General features: G+C 44.7%; 1 protein-coding gene across 22 annotated transcripts in view; it reads left to right on the top strand.

Moving 5' to 3' along the window:
* Window positions 1-15,436, top strand: part of inpp4b (inositol polyphosphate-4-phosphatase type II B) — a 119,734-nt gene extending 104,298 nt beyond the window's left edge. For 15 of the 22 annotated variants that reach the window (XM_035531633.2, XM_035531636.2, XM_035531637.2 and 12 more), the window contains 9 exons: window positions 453-591; window positions 5,323-5,498; window positions 6,830-6,953; window positions 7,585-7,711; window positions 10,175-10,315; window positions 10,608-10,705; window positions 11,229-11,341; window positions 11,850-12,004; window positions 13,327-14,802. In XM_035531633.2, the coding sequence (XP_035387526.1) occupies window positions 453-591; window positions 5,323-5,498; window positions 6,830-6,953; window positions 7,585-7,711; window positions 10,175-10,315; window positions 10,608-10,705; window positions 11,229-11,341; window positions 11,850-12,004; window positions 13,327-13,504 (1,251 nt within the window). In that variant the 3' untranslated portion in view covers window positions 13,505-14,802. The other 7 variants (XM_081724518.1, XM_035531635.2, XR_014126456.1 and 4 more) reach the window with 6 other exon arrangements.
* Window positions 15,437-15,594: the final 158 nt, after the last annotated feature.

Consider the following 15,594-nt stretch of genomic DNA (forward strand, 5'->3'; position numbering starts at 1 on the left):
GTGGTTGCACTTTTATCACGGTGGTACCTTTTATGCACTAATTCCTCACCATTTCCCACCAGCCATGTACTGTCTCGTATAGCAACGTTAGGAGGTCTAGATGAAAATAAATAAATCATGGATTTTTGTAGTTAATAATTAGTTCCAGGATTTAATGTCACTTATCCAAGTATTAGGTCTGTAGTAAAGGCAAAGATGTCACTGCTTTATTTCGTAGTGTGGGTCTGTTTCCAGAGAGATTCCATATGTGGAGAGACTCTGAGAAATCCAAACATAGTCCAGGAATAAACGCTGGTTCAGGCGGTTTTGTCCCTTGTCCCAGTGTCATGGGCCTGGTCTTTTAAGAAATCCCATTCTAATTCAAAATGATGCACTTCTGGAAGCTCGGGCGTGTATACTGACATTCCTCTGTAGGGTCCGTTGGTTTGTGACTCTGGTTTTGGCCTCTGCAGGACAGGGTGTGGGCCAGCGTGGCCAAGAACCTGAATAGGGTGATGGATGTAGTGGACCAGCTACGCAGGCAGGACAACACCACCCAACGTCCTGCTGTGGAACAGACCCTGGCTGATGTCATCACCTCCCACAGTCCTGGTGAGAGCTGCTTCACACCTCTGCTCCTCACATCACTCCTCACACTGTGGCTTTATACAAACACCACACCTTCTGGAGATGTTCTTCTGGACCAGAACTTGGCGCAGGCTGCCAGTGCGCCCCGCTGGTCTTACGTGTCCGGGTCCTGCGGTACGTGATTCCGGATCTTCCACCCTGTCTCATTCGTTTATTCATGACAGCATTCACGTGGCAGGGCCAAGTCTGTCACCCTGTGTCTGCTCGTGAGCGCTCACTGTACGATGGCTGTGAGCAGACAGCCTCAGACAGGGCAACGGGAAAAACTAAACATGCAAATCTTGCAGTCTCTGTGCTGGACAGCATACACACACTGCATGCAGGTTCAGACAGCAGAAGAATGCCAACACTCGTGCACACACACACACACACACACACACACACACACACACACACCTATTGTCTGGTAAATGACACTGTGCGTTTGTGGAAAAAAACAAAAACAAAATCCACTGGAAAATTGAACGATGATGGTGATGACACCTTCATCTTTTATCTCAGGTTGGATACGTCAAACCCGGTGGTAATTGTCATTAACCAGTCCACATTCTGAATAGCCACATAGCACATGATTCACACACACACACACACACACACACACACACTCTGTCGAACAGTGAAATAAGACAGCAGGTTTAACAGTGCCATGTGGGGGTGAGGCCGTGCAGAGGATTTAGTGATGCCTGATGACATTAGCTGTCAGCATGGCAGGAATGTAATTCAGGGAGTGAAAACTGACCACCTGTACTCCTGCAGCAAGCTTCCCATCAAGTGCCATCACACAAACGCTCTTCCTCGCATCCTTGAAGCAGTGCTGCCACCTAGTGGGTACTGGTTGTCCTCAGAACAAATGATCAACAGGATGTTATTGTCAGTATACACTGGCTATCTGCATAAACTCTCCCATTACTTCATCGTCCCATAAAAAGACATTTGAACATATTTTTAAAAAGCTCCCAAAGGGTGAGATTTCTGTGTAAAATATCAGAAATATCTAATTTTATAAAATTTTTTTTCCTTCTTCTTCTTTTTTTTGGCTAATTACATTTTCTGACCATAGTGGTGAATTTTTGGATAGTACGTCAACATCAAGCATCAGAGATGCTGCTGACGCTACTACTCGCGCTACATTGTCGGCTCAGGTAGGGGACGAACGTACTGCTGGTGCATTCAAACAGGACACCTGTGGCACCATTGACGTGACGGGTAGGCGACGGCTCTTCAGGCTGACGTTGGTGCTACTGGTGAGTTCACAACAGTGGTGAGCACCCTACAGCAGCGAGAGCACAAGGACTGTCCAGGGTGTGGAACAGAAAATAAACAATACCCCGACAGGCCGGGGAATTCAAAAACACTGCAGCGGAAAAACAAGGGTCTGGAAAACAGATGGAGAAGAGACAATGTTGGGTTGGTTGTACATACAGGGAGGGACACACCCCCAGATTTCACTTGTAATGAAGCCGAGTGAGGAAGCACATCTGTGGAGGTACGGACGCCACTCCGGAAGGCTCCGGAAGCAGGATTTGACGCCCGAGCACCAACACAGTTCATGTAAGACACAGTAAAGGACATGAACGATAAAGACATGGACACCTGTGGCTGTCGCAGTCTCTAGCTGCAGTAGTGCTCAGTGGTCAAGAGACTGGACTTGTCATCAGAAGGTTGCTGGTTCAAGTCCTACCACTGCCAAGTTGCCACTGTTGGGCCCCTGAGCAAGACCCTTAACCCTCAATTACTCAAATTGTACTAATTGTAAGTGGCTTTGGCTAAATGTGTCAGATAAATATAAATCATTATTACTACTGTTTCTTATACTAATGGGAACACAGCAACCGGATACATTTTGTTATTACTGTGCAAGATTTTGGCGACACACTTGGGAGGGTTGCGATGAGCAGTGGTATAGCACTAGTCTTACATAGGTACATTTTTATATACACACTTTTTCTTTTACATTTTTTCATTTACTATTCATTTAATTACATTAACCACTATGAAATAAACTCCTTAAAACGTGTTCATCAGTTCTACTGTGCCCGCTGATCTCTGGGTAAACGATGAGTGCAGCTCTGAAGGTTAGCAGAGATCACAGCAGACAGGGGCACCCTGCTGCTGGGCTGTGGCGTCACAGTGATGTCATCGCCTCTCGCACACAGCCCCGTGCTCTGGTTCACGGTGTGTAACGCTGTGAATGTAGGACGAACATCCTGAGAGGCTCATTTTCTGTGTAACTGAATACGAGCAGACATGATTAGATCTCGCGTCTGTAAGGAAATACTACACGTTTTAAAGACGGACCCAACTACCAAACGTTCCAGCATGCACAGTCACAGTAACAGTAGATCCTACTGCTACACTTTTAGGTGGAGACATACCGGACTACTGAAAACAGGGAATCTGGGTAACATCAGGGACAGACGAGAAAGAAAGAGAAAGCAACAGAGCTCCACACCTACTGAGTACACAACTTTTCATGAGGAACACACAAACCACTGTCCAATTGTCTGATATGTGCCCAGTGCATTACTCCTAAGCCTTACGTACACAGCAAAGGAACACAGAACAGAGGTCAGAGAGCACTAATGAACTATAGAGCAAAAGGGAGTGTGATACTTATCCACAGATACATCTCCTTTAATGCCTCAGACATCCTTGCAGATTGTATACCACATATTTTCTGGTGACAGGAAGGTTGGCTAATATTCACATTGGTCTTGGCCAGTTCCTGAAGCGTCTGTCATCGCTGTCTGATCGTAACTCACGTTTGTGGTTATAGGGGTTGGAGCTGCACCATCCAATCAACAACAAGGTGGTATTTTGTTCTCTGCTGTTCATCAGATCTTTTTTCCCATAATTATTAACAGACTGTAACTCTTGCTCAGTGCTCTGACATCACTCTCCGCTTACGAGGGCTCGAACACATGGACATGACATGACATGACCCCACACCTCACTCAATAAACACAATAAACACCTCACGTCCCCTGGAGATTAAACACCACATCACTTTATTCTTCACTCTTCACTATTCAGTCATCTGTTGGAGTTCTTTAAAGCCTGTACAAGAGGACAGATAACATCCTACTCTTCATATGTAAAGAAGATTATTTGTAATCTCTGTCAGATGTGTCAGATCGTATCTCCAGGCGTGACTGCTAGTATGTGAACTCCACCTGACCTGTTGAAATAGTGTCTTCTTCTCCCACTGGAATGTGATTATCTTATTCACCACTACTGAGCAACTGTGGCCCACAGTAAAACTAGCACATTACAGGCAGGAGACGGGGCCCATCATCTCCAGTCACTTCTCATCACCTTAGAAACAGGACACAGTTGCGTCGCCCATGACTGCACATAACTCACTAAAGCATCTGAATTTTATTCAGTTCTTTACACCTTAGCTGCTGCTTTTTTACAGACTCATCTGTAGCTCAGGCTGTGAAGTACTTTGATAACTTTATTCTTTAAAAGTATTTAAAAAGGACTCAAGCGAACTTGTGCCCTTACTGTTAGATACGTAGAGTGAGTACACAACCTCAGTATTCTATCTGGCTGTATGTGAAGTTTTCTGTACTCATATATGATTTCTTTCTCCTCTTTCCTCAGGTATTTGGTATTTCAGTATTTTTAAGTACGTAACTTCAGAATTATATCTGGCTGTTTGAGGAGTGCCATTTCTTTCAATACCTTCGAGCTTGAGAGGAGACATGGAGTGGATGTTCTAACCAAAACTCAATCTGACTGTCTGGCATTTCTCAAGCTCCATGAGAAACCACCAGCACCTTCTAAAATAAAAAGAAAAACATTAATTATAAAAAGTATTAAATACAAGATATTAAATATAAGGTAGGATATATAAGTCCTTCAAAACTGTAATACTTCAATCATTCAATACTTCAATATTCAATTCTTCAAAACTTCAATACTTCAATACTTCAAATCTTCAACACTTCAATTCTTCAATGATTCAATACTTCAATTCTTCAATGATTAAATACTTCAATAACTCAATACTTCAATACTACAATATTTCAATACTGCAATTCTTCAAAACTTCAAAACTACAATACTTCAATTCTTCAATGATTAAATACTTCAATTCTTCAATATTTCAATTCTTCAATACTTCAATAACTCAATACTTCAATGATTCAATACTTCAATATTTCATTACTTCAAAACTACAATAATGCAATACTGAAATTCTTCAATACTTCAGAGTCATGTACAGCCACTATTTTTATTTGGCTGTCATTCTACAATCACGGGCTTTAGTTTTCAAAACTCTCCTCATTAATCTGGAGCCACAGCAATGTTCTGTCGGTGTGTAAACGTTCCAGCTTCCTCCGTCTTCCTCGCGTTAACGCTTTACTTCAGAACCAGTACGTGGCACGCACTAGGGGGGATTTATAACATTCTAATCATTTATATCTTAGATTAAATAAGAAGCTCACAGAGACGACGTGAAGCACAAGGACAGATTACAGATGTGTTCTCTGTGTGATTTATTTGGGGTCATGGCCCTGCCTCAAACTTTGCTCAGAGTGCCAAAAATAAAAAAATGCATTACTCTAGATGAGACGTCAGGAAACTCCCACATCACACTCCTCTCTTTGTCTACAGGATGTTCAATCCCTTCTCTGTTACTGCTATCTTATATTTCTCTCTCTCTCTCTCTCTCTCTCTCTGTTGCAGCTGCAGAGTGGAGTGAGCAGCTCTGCCCTCTGGTGGCAGCGCTGAAGAACTGCGTGAACGAGGTGGCCGAGCGAGCCAGCAAGTCCATGGCATTTGTTCTCCTGCAGGAAGCGGCCTGCAGCTCGCCCCACGGCCTGCAGCTGCAACGCAGACGTGACACCGTGTTCAGCCAAGCGGTGAGCTCCAGCTGCCACCTCCTCCACCTCGCTTTATAAATCAAATCCTCCACTCCACCTCCTCCACCTGTCAGTGCTGGACTTTGTAATCAGTGGTAGTTGATGATGTCGTAGATCAAAGGTTCAGATTATTGAGGTCAAGGTGCTACACCTTTGCCACATCCTCCGTCACCTGTGAGGAGTCACCTGACATGATACGGTGGTGAATATTAACTTTGTTACCAACCCAGAAACTGCAGTCTCTGTGGGTGAGACAATGTTTACCAGACTTTTGATGAGTGCAGATTAATATAGAACTGCACTGTAAACATGGCCTTCATTACAGCGCCAACCACAAACTGTTTCCAGGAAGACACACGCAGGAACGCAACGAGGTGATACTGTGGACAAGAATCTAATCTTCACAGTATCTAATATCAGTTGGTATAAATGTAGGTACACAAACTTTAAGAACAATCATTTATTCCAGAGTAATTATAAGACTTAACTACCCAAAGATCAAAGCTAGTGTAAGTTACCGTGTCAGCGCTAACTAATCTGCCCCAACTTTGTGCCATTGGTCAGGCCCTGCCCCATACCAAACAAGAGAAGAAACAGGCCCAAACCTAGCAAAACATATAAACGCACTACAGCAACTACTGAGCAGAATAAAAATCACACACACCCGAAAAAACAGGAAAAGCACACACTTGCATCAACTAGTAACAATCTTAGTGAATATGATGAGATTAAAAGCCAAACCCACATGGAGCATGGAACAGACACACACAAGGCACGGAAACGCGACCTGCTGGGGCATCCACGGTCTTGCTGATCCATACGACTGCCACACGTTTCAAAAAGAGAACGTGGCCTAAGACACACAATCCCACAGCAAAAAGAAATTCAGGAAGAATACTGACAGACAAACTGCAGAAAAAACACTATGGCTAGAAGAAAACACCAATAACACCAGTATACAATGGAAGCTACATCTGTGGAGGAAAACCAATGGCTTTTGCCACCAATAACCTGGTCCAGATGGACTGCGCTAAGTGCTAACCCTCCCTGCGTGGCACCACACCTGAAGCTCCCACCACCCTTGGGTTTTGTATCCATCTTGCAGTGCTGTCTCAGTGGTTAAGGGACTGGACTTGTAATCAGAAGGTTGCTGGTTCAAGTCCTGCCACTGTTGGGCCCCTGAGCAAGACCCTTAACCCTTAATTGTTCAAGATGTGCTCAGTCATAGTTGTAAGTTGCTTTGGGTAAATGTAAATAATTTGAAATCTATAATGCAGTGTTTCACTGATTTCACCATAAATGGCCCCCGTGTGTGTGCGCGCTCTCTGCAGCTGGTTGCTTTAGCCTGTGGATTCATCGTGAGGCTCTACTCTGGGATGGAGGACACAGGTTTCCTGCAGCAGCTGCACTCTGTCGGACTGGTGGCCCAGTTTGAGAGTCTACTGAGCACCTACAGTGAGTGTCTACACACACACACATATATATGTACACACACACACATTTTCAACCTCCTAAATCCTGGTACATTCAGTGTCCCCTGTTGACATTCTGATCATTATTTTGCGTATCCTAAAGCAGGTTTGTCATAGCCGTAGTGAATTATAGCTGAGTCATGCTGTAGGTTCCTCCTGTGGGGTTATACCAGGACAGTACCGTAACCACAGTGTTGTGATCTGTCAGGACTCGCCCAAGGCCCCTGTTCGGAAGTCTGTGAAGAGTTGCTATTTCCTGTAACTGCTCAAACACAGACTATCCAAAACCAAACACGTGCACTTAAGTCAGGAGTGAAGAATGATGTGAGAAATGATCGCATTAAATCCTTTAGCTCAGTGTACTGAGTGGCACAGCCTTAGCAGTGTCCTTGTAAGATTCCAGAAGTGTAAGCAAGCAGGGTGTGTGTAAGACACTTATCTTCAGAGTCACGGGCATTTTCATTGGAAATTAAATAGCATGTACTTTGATTATTTATGTATATGTATGTACTGTATGTACTGCAGACAGACATGTTTCACTCATGCTTGATTGTGCACGCGTGTGTGTGTGTGTGTGTGGTACTACTCTAATAAGCATTCTGTCCATGTCTCAGGTGAAGAAGTAGGTATGTTGGAGGATATGGAGGTGGCCGTTTCTGACCTACAGAAGGTCACCTTCAGAATCACAGAAGCACCTTCTGACGACCCTTCCAAACTGCAGCCTACTGTTAGTGGAAGACGGTAAGTTTTGTTCAAGTTTGGTTTATTTGTCACATACATAGTCATACACAGTATAACTCGCAGTGAAATGGTTGAGAGTGCTCTGTCCAAACTGAGGAAAAAGAAAACAGGGGTGCGTAGAGGAATATATATTCTATATATGTACAAAAATATATTAGCAATGTATGTATAATATATGTATATTATGTTTATATACACAATGTACAATGTATATGGTTGTGTATATATATGTACACAATGTACAGAATGTACAGATCCATCTTGTAAAATGACATATTTACAGTTTTTATGTTACATGGTGGTAATTGAACATATTTACAGTTATGTGGTGGTGGTGGTCCCCATAGTTTATCAGTTTCCCTGATTCAGGGCCCGAATGGCCTGTGGGAAGAAGCTCCTCTTCAGTCTCTCTGTCTTGGTCTTCAGGGAGCGAAAGCGCTTCCCTGACCTCAACAGAGAGAAGAGCCTATTGTTGGGATGGGTGGGGTCCTTCTCAATCCTCCTGGCCTTGGTCTGGCACCGCTTGTAGTAGATGGTCTGCAGGTCAGGAAGTTCCGTGTGAGTGATGCGCTCTGCTGAACGTACTACCCTTTGGAGTGCTTGTCTGTCCTGCTTGGTGCTATTCCCAAACCAGACTGTGATGTTCCCCGTGAGGATGCTCTCGATAGTGCAGGTGTAGAAGTTCCGCAGTACCTTGGAGGGCAGTCTGAAGTCTGTTAGGCGTCTGAGCTGGTAAAGACGCTGACGAGCCTTCTTTGCCAGGGAGTTGGTATGGCGGGACCAGGACAGGTCCTGCAAGATGTGAACACCAAGGTACCTGAAACTATCTACTCTCTCCACCGTGGTTCCACTGATCCTCACAGGTTGGTAGTGCCGCTCCTGCTTCTTGCTGCAATCCACGATCAGCTCCTTTGTCGTGCTGACATTCAGGAGGAGATTATTTTCCTGGCACCAGTTTTCCAGGTGTTTAATCTCCTCCAGGTAGGCCCTCTCATTGTTGTCTGAGATCAGGCCCGTGATGACGGTATCGTCAGCAAACTTGACAATGATGGTGGAGCTGGAAGTGGCTGTGCAGTCGTAGGTGTGCAGTGAGTAGAGCAGGGGGCTTAGGACACAACCCTGAGGAGCTCCAGTGCTGAGGGTGAGGGTGGATGAGGCGCAGTTGCCCACCCGTACTGATTGTGGTCTGTCTGTTAGAAGTTGGAGATCCAGTTGCACAGGGATGTATGCAGTCCTAGATCCTCCAACTTAGTAGTGAGTAGGGAGGGGATGATGGTGTTAAATGCTGAACTGTAGTGGACAAACAGCATTTTAACATAATTACCCCTCCCTTTGTCCAGGTGGGTCAGTGTGGTGTGGAGCAGATGTGCAATTGCACACACATACACACAAAGACGTCCTGGCCTGCTTAGTGTTTAGATTGTTAGATTGGCCATGGTGAAGATTGTTGTCATGCCTCCGTGGGTTCGGGACTGAGAATACATTCATACCACAGATTAATTTTAGAATGATGTTGTCTTCATTCTGACTTCTGCTTGCTGAGGTCATGTCTAAAAATGAACAGGTTTTGGGAGAGTTTCTGGTGTGTCTTACATCTGAGAGAGTCTGAGCCACACTGTCAGCCGTTCATGACTTTAATCTATGTGTTAGCATGACTGGGTCACCTCTCCTCATGGATTGAGGGTTTATCCATGGCGTCTCCATGTGTTCAGTCACACGTGAAGGAGTGAGGTGTTAACCCTGCTGCACACGTCAGGGAGGAACACGCCTGATCCCGCTGTGCATATTACCTGCGGTGGGACAAGTTTCACAAATGATGACCATAGACGAAATTGAACGAACAAACATGGAAAAGGCTTCAAAACCAGACAATTATGGAGCAGCAGTACTCAGCCCCCTGTTTTGGGTCAAGACCCTGAAGGCCCAGCTGCCAGAGCACTTCTGGGCCCTAGAGCAAGCCCACTGAAAACAGGCTAATCCGTGCAGAGGCGGGATTAGGCAGCAGTGTTGGCCTGATTACTGGTGTCTTGTCATACACACATACTTCTGTTGCTCGGTGTTCTGTTACGATTCACTTTTAATGAATCGAGCCTGTTTGTGTAGAGGAGCCCGCAGGCTATGATCAAACTCTAAGTGTTTGGAAAGCAGAAATGCTCGTGTTTGTGTGTGTGTGTGTGTGTGTGTGTGTGTGAGTGACTGTCTATAAGCATGTATAGAAGTGCCCATTCTATATATGCTTATAGACAGTCTTACACACAGACACACACACACACACACACACACACACATACACATACATACATACATACATACATACATACATACATATCTATACACACACTCACACATTGTTTTGCATCGGACTAGTGCTGAAGTCAAACCTCACACAAATAAACTATGCACTCCTGTTGCAGTCTTGCACAAATGCGTGCGTGTGCATGCGTGTGTGTGTGTGTTTGGCAGAGACCATTACACTGTAGATGTGCCACTCCCAGTCCAAGCCTTCCAGACTTTGCCAGAGGAGCTGCGCAAGGGCAAGCTGCTACATGTGGTTCCTGTGCTCTTCAACGTTGGCATTAACGAGCAGCAGACCTTCGCAGAGCGGTACGACCCAATCACGTGCTCGCACACTTCAGCAACGTTCTTCTTTATTTAGAGACCTCTCTACACCTTATTTTCACAAACATGCTAAATATTAAATATCTGTCTTCCTGTTACAATGAACAGACTTCCAGGTGTACTGAAAACTGTTTTACGCACACGTGGCTACACACTTGCACACATTTCACTTTAAATGCTTTCGTACTTACCTGCCCTGCATGAATCCAAAATCAAAGAGGTATGTTTAATGTGTTGAATCTCTCCCTTTGTCTGTCTTCTCTTTCTCTCTTCTCAGATTTGGGGATATATCATTACAGGAGAGGATAAACCAGAGAAACTTTGACATTTTACAGGCGTACTATAAATCCCTGCGTGACAAGGTTCCATTAGAAAGTGAGTCCCTGTTTCACAGTAATGCGTCACCTGTTCATGAGTGTGTCATGATCGACTGATTGTAACCTCTGTACCTGTTGACCTTTCTGACCTTTCCTCTGGTCATACACATTGCCAACCTGAATGGTTAAATGTGGTATCGTGGCAGAGACCTAGACCTGCAAACTCTTCTCCAGCACACACGCACGCACACACACACACACACAAACGCACACTCACACACTCACACATACACCCCTCTAGTGCTGTTGACACTGAGCTCTGTGGCTTTAGTAATAATGCAGGAGAAGGTGATGAATTCTAAGGTTCGTTTTACATTAACACCTTGTCATGCCTTTTCTGATGAAGCTCTCTTAAACGTGCGCACCCTGCGTCTCAGACACCTGATCTCCAGCAGGGTACGGACAGGCGTGAGACCACCATCTTAGAGAGTCGCTGAGGCACAGCAGGTCAGCTGTCGAGATATGCTTCCCTCCTCAGGCTTCTCTCTCTGTCTGTCCCTTGGTCTCTTTCTGTCTCTCAGGTCTGCCCTGTTTTCAAACACAGACTGATGTTAAGGAGTTACTGGAAACACTGGGCCAGAACGTTGTAACCAAGAAGAGGAAGAACGTGGAGATTCTGTGGTTGGCAGGAGCGGTAAGGTTGGCGCAGCCCGAACCATAACCAGGAAGACCGAGCAGCGCACGCCCGCACACACAAGCCCCTGCAGATAGCCTGCGATATTTACAGTTACATTTATGCCGTTTAGCAGTTGCTTGTCCAGATCAAAGTACCTGTGTGTTGTTATCATCACATTGTTGTTGTCTTTGCATGAAACATTGAATCATTTGCTCTGTCAGGATCCACCAGGGCCTGATATGACTGTTTATGAGTTGAGGTGCATTGCGTATGTTTTCTGTGCCAGTAAGGAGGATCACCTGGAGACAGATTCATAAGATAAGAATGTTGAACTAGTCGCTACAGTTAGTGCATAACAGTGTTAAGTAATGTTAGGCCAACTAAAAACAATGAATTAATAATGAAATCCTATTTGCCATTACGTTTTATTCACTGAAAGGAGTTTGAAGTGCTTAAAAGCTTTTGTTCTTTGAAAGGTTCCTAAGTGGAGGAACAGGAAGCTGACGTGTGGTCTTCATCTCTCCAGATCTGCCGGCGTCTGAATGGAATTCGCTTTACTAGCTGTAAAAGTGCCAAAGACCGGACGTCCATGTCGGTCACGCTGGAGCAGTGCGCCCTGCTGAGGGATGAGCATCAGCTGCGTAAGGACTACTTCACCCGGGCCCTGGACTGCATGCGGAGGTAGGTGTCCCTCACGGGCTCCTATCGCCCAGCCTGTCCTGGATCACCTCCTCCTCCTCCACATTTGACCCCCTCTGCTCCACGCTGGCATGACTCCGAGCAAAAGTTACTGATGGAGATGCATGTATGAACTGTTCAGAACCATTCAGGACAGTTCAGAAGTGTTCAGAATCATTCAGAAGCCTTCAGAACCAAGCCTTTTGGGGCAGGTTCTCCAGATAAGCAGCGTCCGGTAAATGCTTTCTTAAGCTTTTCAAGTTACCGCCGTGCTTTGGGTCCAAGATCAGCTGCTGAGTTTTCCATCGCAGTCGGGGAACACGGAGGGATGACAATCTGGCATCCGCACCACTCATCCCATAACTGCATTTAAACCTTGTCAGCATTCTGGAACAGTGATGCAGGAAACCTAAACATTTAAAGAAGCAGCCCAAAGCACAGTTTTGCACGGAACACTGAATACATGGAATTTGCCTTTTATGGAGTAGCTGGTGTAAAAGTAACCCGAGTTACTTTTTCAAGGAGTGGAGCTGTACACAAAAGTCCTTTAACAAAATACTGACCAGAAGTGACGTCATTAACCCGGTAGCTGTCTAAGGCTGCAGGCCAGTGGCTTAGCAACATACAATGAATTCTTTTCATAGAGAAGAATATTTAGGTCATTGACATCTTAGCATGGCGCTGCTTGAAATCTGTACAATCTATGTATAATCTTAAGAGTTCAAGGTCTTTTCATTTCATATTTAAGAGATTAAAAAGTTAAAGACCCTTAATTGTCTGAAGTTGCTTTGGATAAAAGTGTCAGGTAAATGTAATAGGAAGTGTTTGCTTAATGAGGGCTGCCATATAAACACTGGAAAGGAGGCTGCAACATGATGTTACAAATTTGGTAATACAACTAGAACCAGACAAACCCAGAGTTGTTAATGCTGATTAGCACTCTAGTTTACTGTGATGACACACGGCAAGCACATGTGAGCTTCTAGTTTTAGAGCGTGTGTGTTGAATGGACAGCTGATAGTCGGGCTGGGTTTGTCCATGCAGTGGCTGGGTCAGCACGTTTAGCGTAACTGAACCTAAGTATTTCAGCATCATCCCCTCAAACACACACACACACCCTAAGACATAATAATCTCAGTATCACCACTGCCCAGATTTGTGTGTGTGTGTGTGTGTGTGTGTGTGTGTGTGTGTCGTTGTGTTGGTTTAATTTTACTAACCCTCTGTTACGTGTGTGTGGGGGTGTGGATACGTGTGTGTGTGTGTGTGTGTGTGTGTGTGTGTGTTTCTTGCTCTTTCTCTCTGTCTGTTCTTGACTTGCTCAGCAGTCGGCAGGCCCAGGGAGAAGGTGCCCAATGGGACGACCCTGAGGCAGGTTCAGTAGCCAATCACAAGCCGGCGTCTCGCCACTTCTATCCAATCGCTCTTCTGCTTGTTAGCTCGCACCTGCTGGTGGTGTGGCTCATATTAAGTCTTGTTTTCCTGCTTGCAAAATATCAATAAACTGCTGATGACACCATAACAATGTGCTGTCTGGCTCTGTTCCTTCGTCTCACGGGGTCCTGCTCTCGCGGGACGTTTCTCTGCTTCCGATGTTTCCTCCCTATACTTCTCCTAACATAAACCTTGGGAGCGTGTCTCTGTCTTCTGTCCTGCTTCAAAACAAACTAATTTCCCATTTGGAAGTGAGGAAAAATCTGTGGTGTATTTCATACGCTGAGGTAATAGTGCATGAGTTTGAATGTCCTTGGCTGCGTGCTGTGCCCGGTGAGGCTCCGTCAGCTTCTGCTGACTTTGTTCCATAATCATCATTCCACATGGCCTTGAGTCTGAGAAAGCGGCTCTATCAATGTAACCAATAATAATGGAAATGGATAAATCTGGAAATGATTGTATGGGGCAAGCAAGCAAAAGTGGAGAGTGTGAGTACATGAAGGTAGAAGACAAATGATGCTATGAAGTTACACTTGTATAGCGCCTCTCTCAGTACTCAAGGACACTTTATAATCAACACACATCGTGCTTTTACGTCCTGTCATCACACCAGTGACAAGCAGCAGCCAAGTGCACACAGTGTACTCTGATCCAGAAACCACAGCGCCCCCTAGGGGACTGGATCAGGCACAGGAACGGGAGGGAGGACATCACCCAGGACAGAGTGCCATCCAGCAGTATGCACGCACACACACAGACACACACACAGACACACACACAGACACGCGTGCGCTCGCACACACACACACACACCCACCCACCAGGACAATAAATAGGGAAAGCAGAGAGCCCAGGAAACACTCAGAGACACAGATGGAAACGTGGAAACGCTGCTCAGACCGGGACCTGTGAGACCCCAGCGCTTAGAGGCAAACTGAAAAACATTTTCACAAATGTGGCATTTGAGGTCAGTCACAATGGAAGTGGTTCTGGCCAGTAGCGAAGTGAACATTTCAGAGTGAATCTCGGCTCATAGCACAGGATGCCAGACTTTGTCTCCTCTGTTTGTCTCTCTGTGTTTTTTCAGTGTGGTGTTTTGCTCATATTTTGAATGTATAAGCCATATGTGAAGTGTCCTTAGTAACCAGGACACTTCCAGAGTTTGCATTTTGTTCTGGTTTTTGTTCATCAGTTAATGCTGCAGTGTAATATTAACGAGGTCATTTAATGTCTCAGTGCCGTGAGGTCATTTAACATGAGGTCATTTAATGTCTCAGTTACACAGATGTTTTGAAATGCTTCATTTTTGTTGTGTTTTTTGCTTAATGTATTCCTCACTGCCAATGAGTTATTGGCTTTTGTTTACTTGGTAAATGCTGCAGTGATTGGACCCTCCGGGCCACCGTATGAGCTGGTGCTGATGTGTGTGTCACTGCCAGTTTCCCACAGACACTGTAAAGTACTGAAGAGGAAATAACCACTCGAGGGAGTCGGAGTTGCGTTTTGTTTTGTGTACTGGAACTGGATGAAAATTCATGTTAATATATAACCTCATTGTTTCCTACATGCTCTCATAACTCCATTATCATCCTATCCCTTCTCTCTCTCTCTCTCTCTCTCTCGGATCAGAGAAGGATGCCGGATTGAGAACGTGCAAAAGAACATAAAGTGCAGGAAGTATGCATTTAACATGCTGCAGCTCATGGCATTCCCCAAGTCCTATCGTCCTCCAGAAGGAACCTATGGAAAAGTGGATTCATAAACTTCCCATTGGATAAACTCGCTGATAATCTCGTCTCCTGCACATTTTCTATTTATACCCGATAATCTTGCTGGAAATGATCTTTGGTACATATAAAGATGAGTAAGATATAAGAATCCAAAAAAAATCATTTGTATATATGGTGTGTTTGAAATTGTTTACTGCAGAGTGCGCAGTAGTACAACTGTAATGAGAAGATTATTTTCAGTAATGTTTTAATACAGTTTTAGCGTATTTCAGTTTGTCTTTGTGATTAATTTTGTAACATTTCTATAGACCTTTACCGCAAGCACTCAATTCATCATTCGTAACAGAATGTCATCACACGAGATGTCTGTGATGGAGATGATGGCCAAATATCACATTTGAGTTTTGTTTCACAGTGTACTTGTGGAGC

The sequence above is a fragment of the Electrophorus electricus genome, chromosome 12 (genome assembly GCF_041902795.1).
Source record: "Electrophorus electricus isolate QZ-2024a chromosome 12, ASM4190279v1, whole genome shotgun sequence".
Taxonomy (NCBI): Eukaryota; Metazoa; Chordata; class Actinopteri; order Gymnotiformes; family Gymnotidae; genus Electrophorus; species Electrophorus electricus.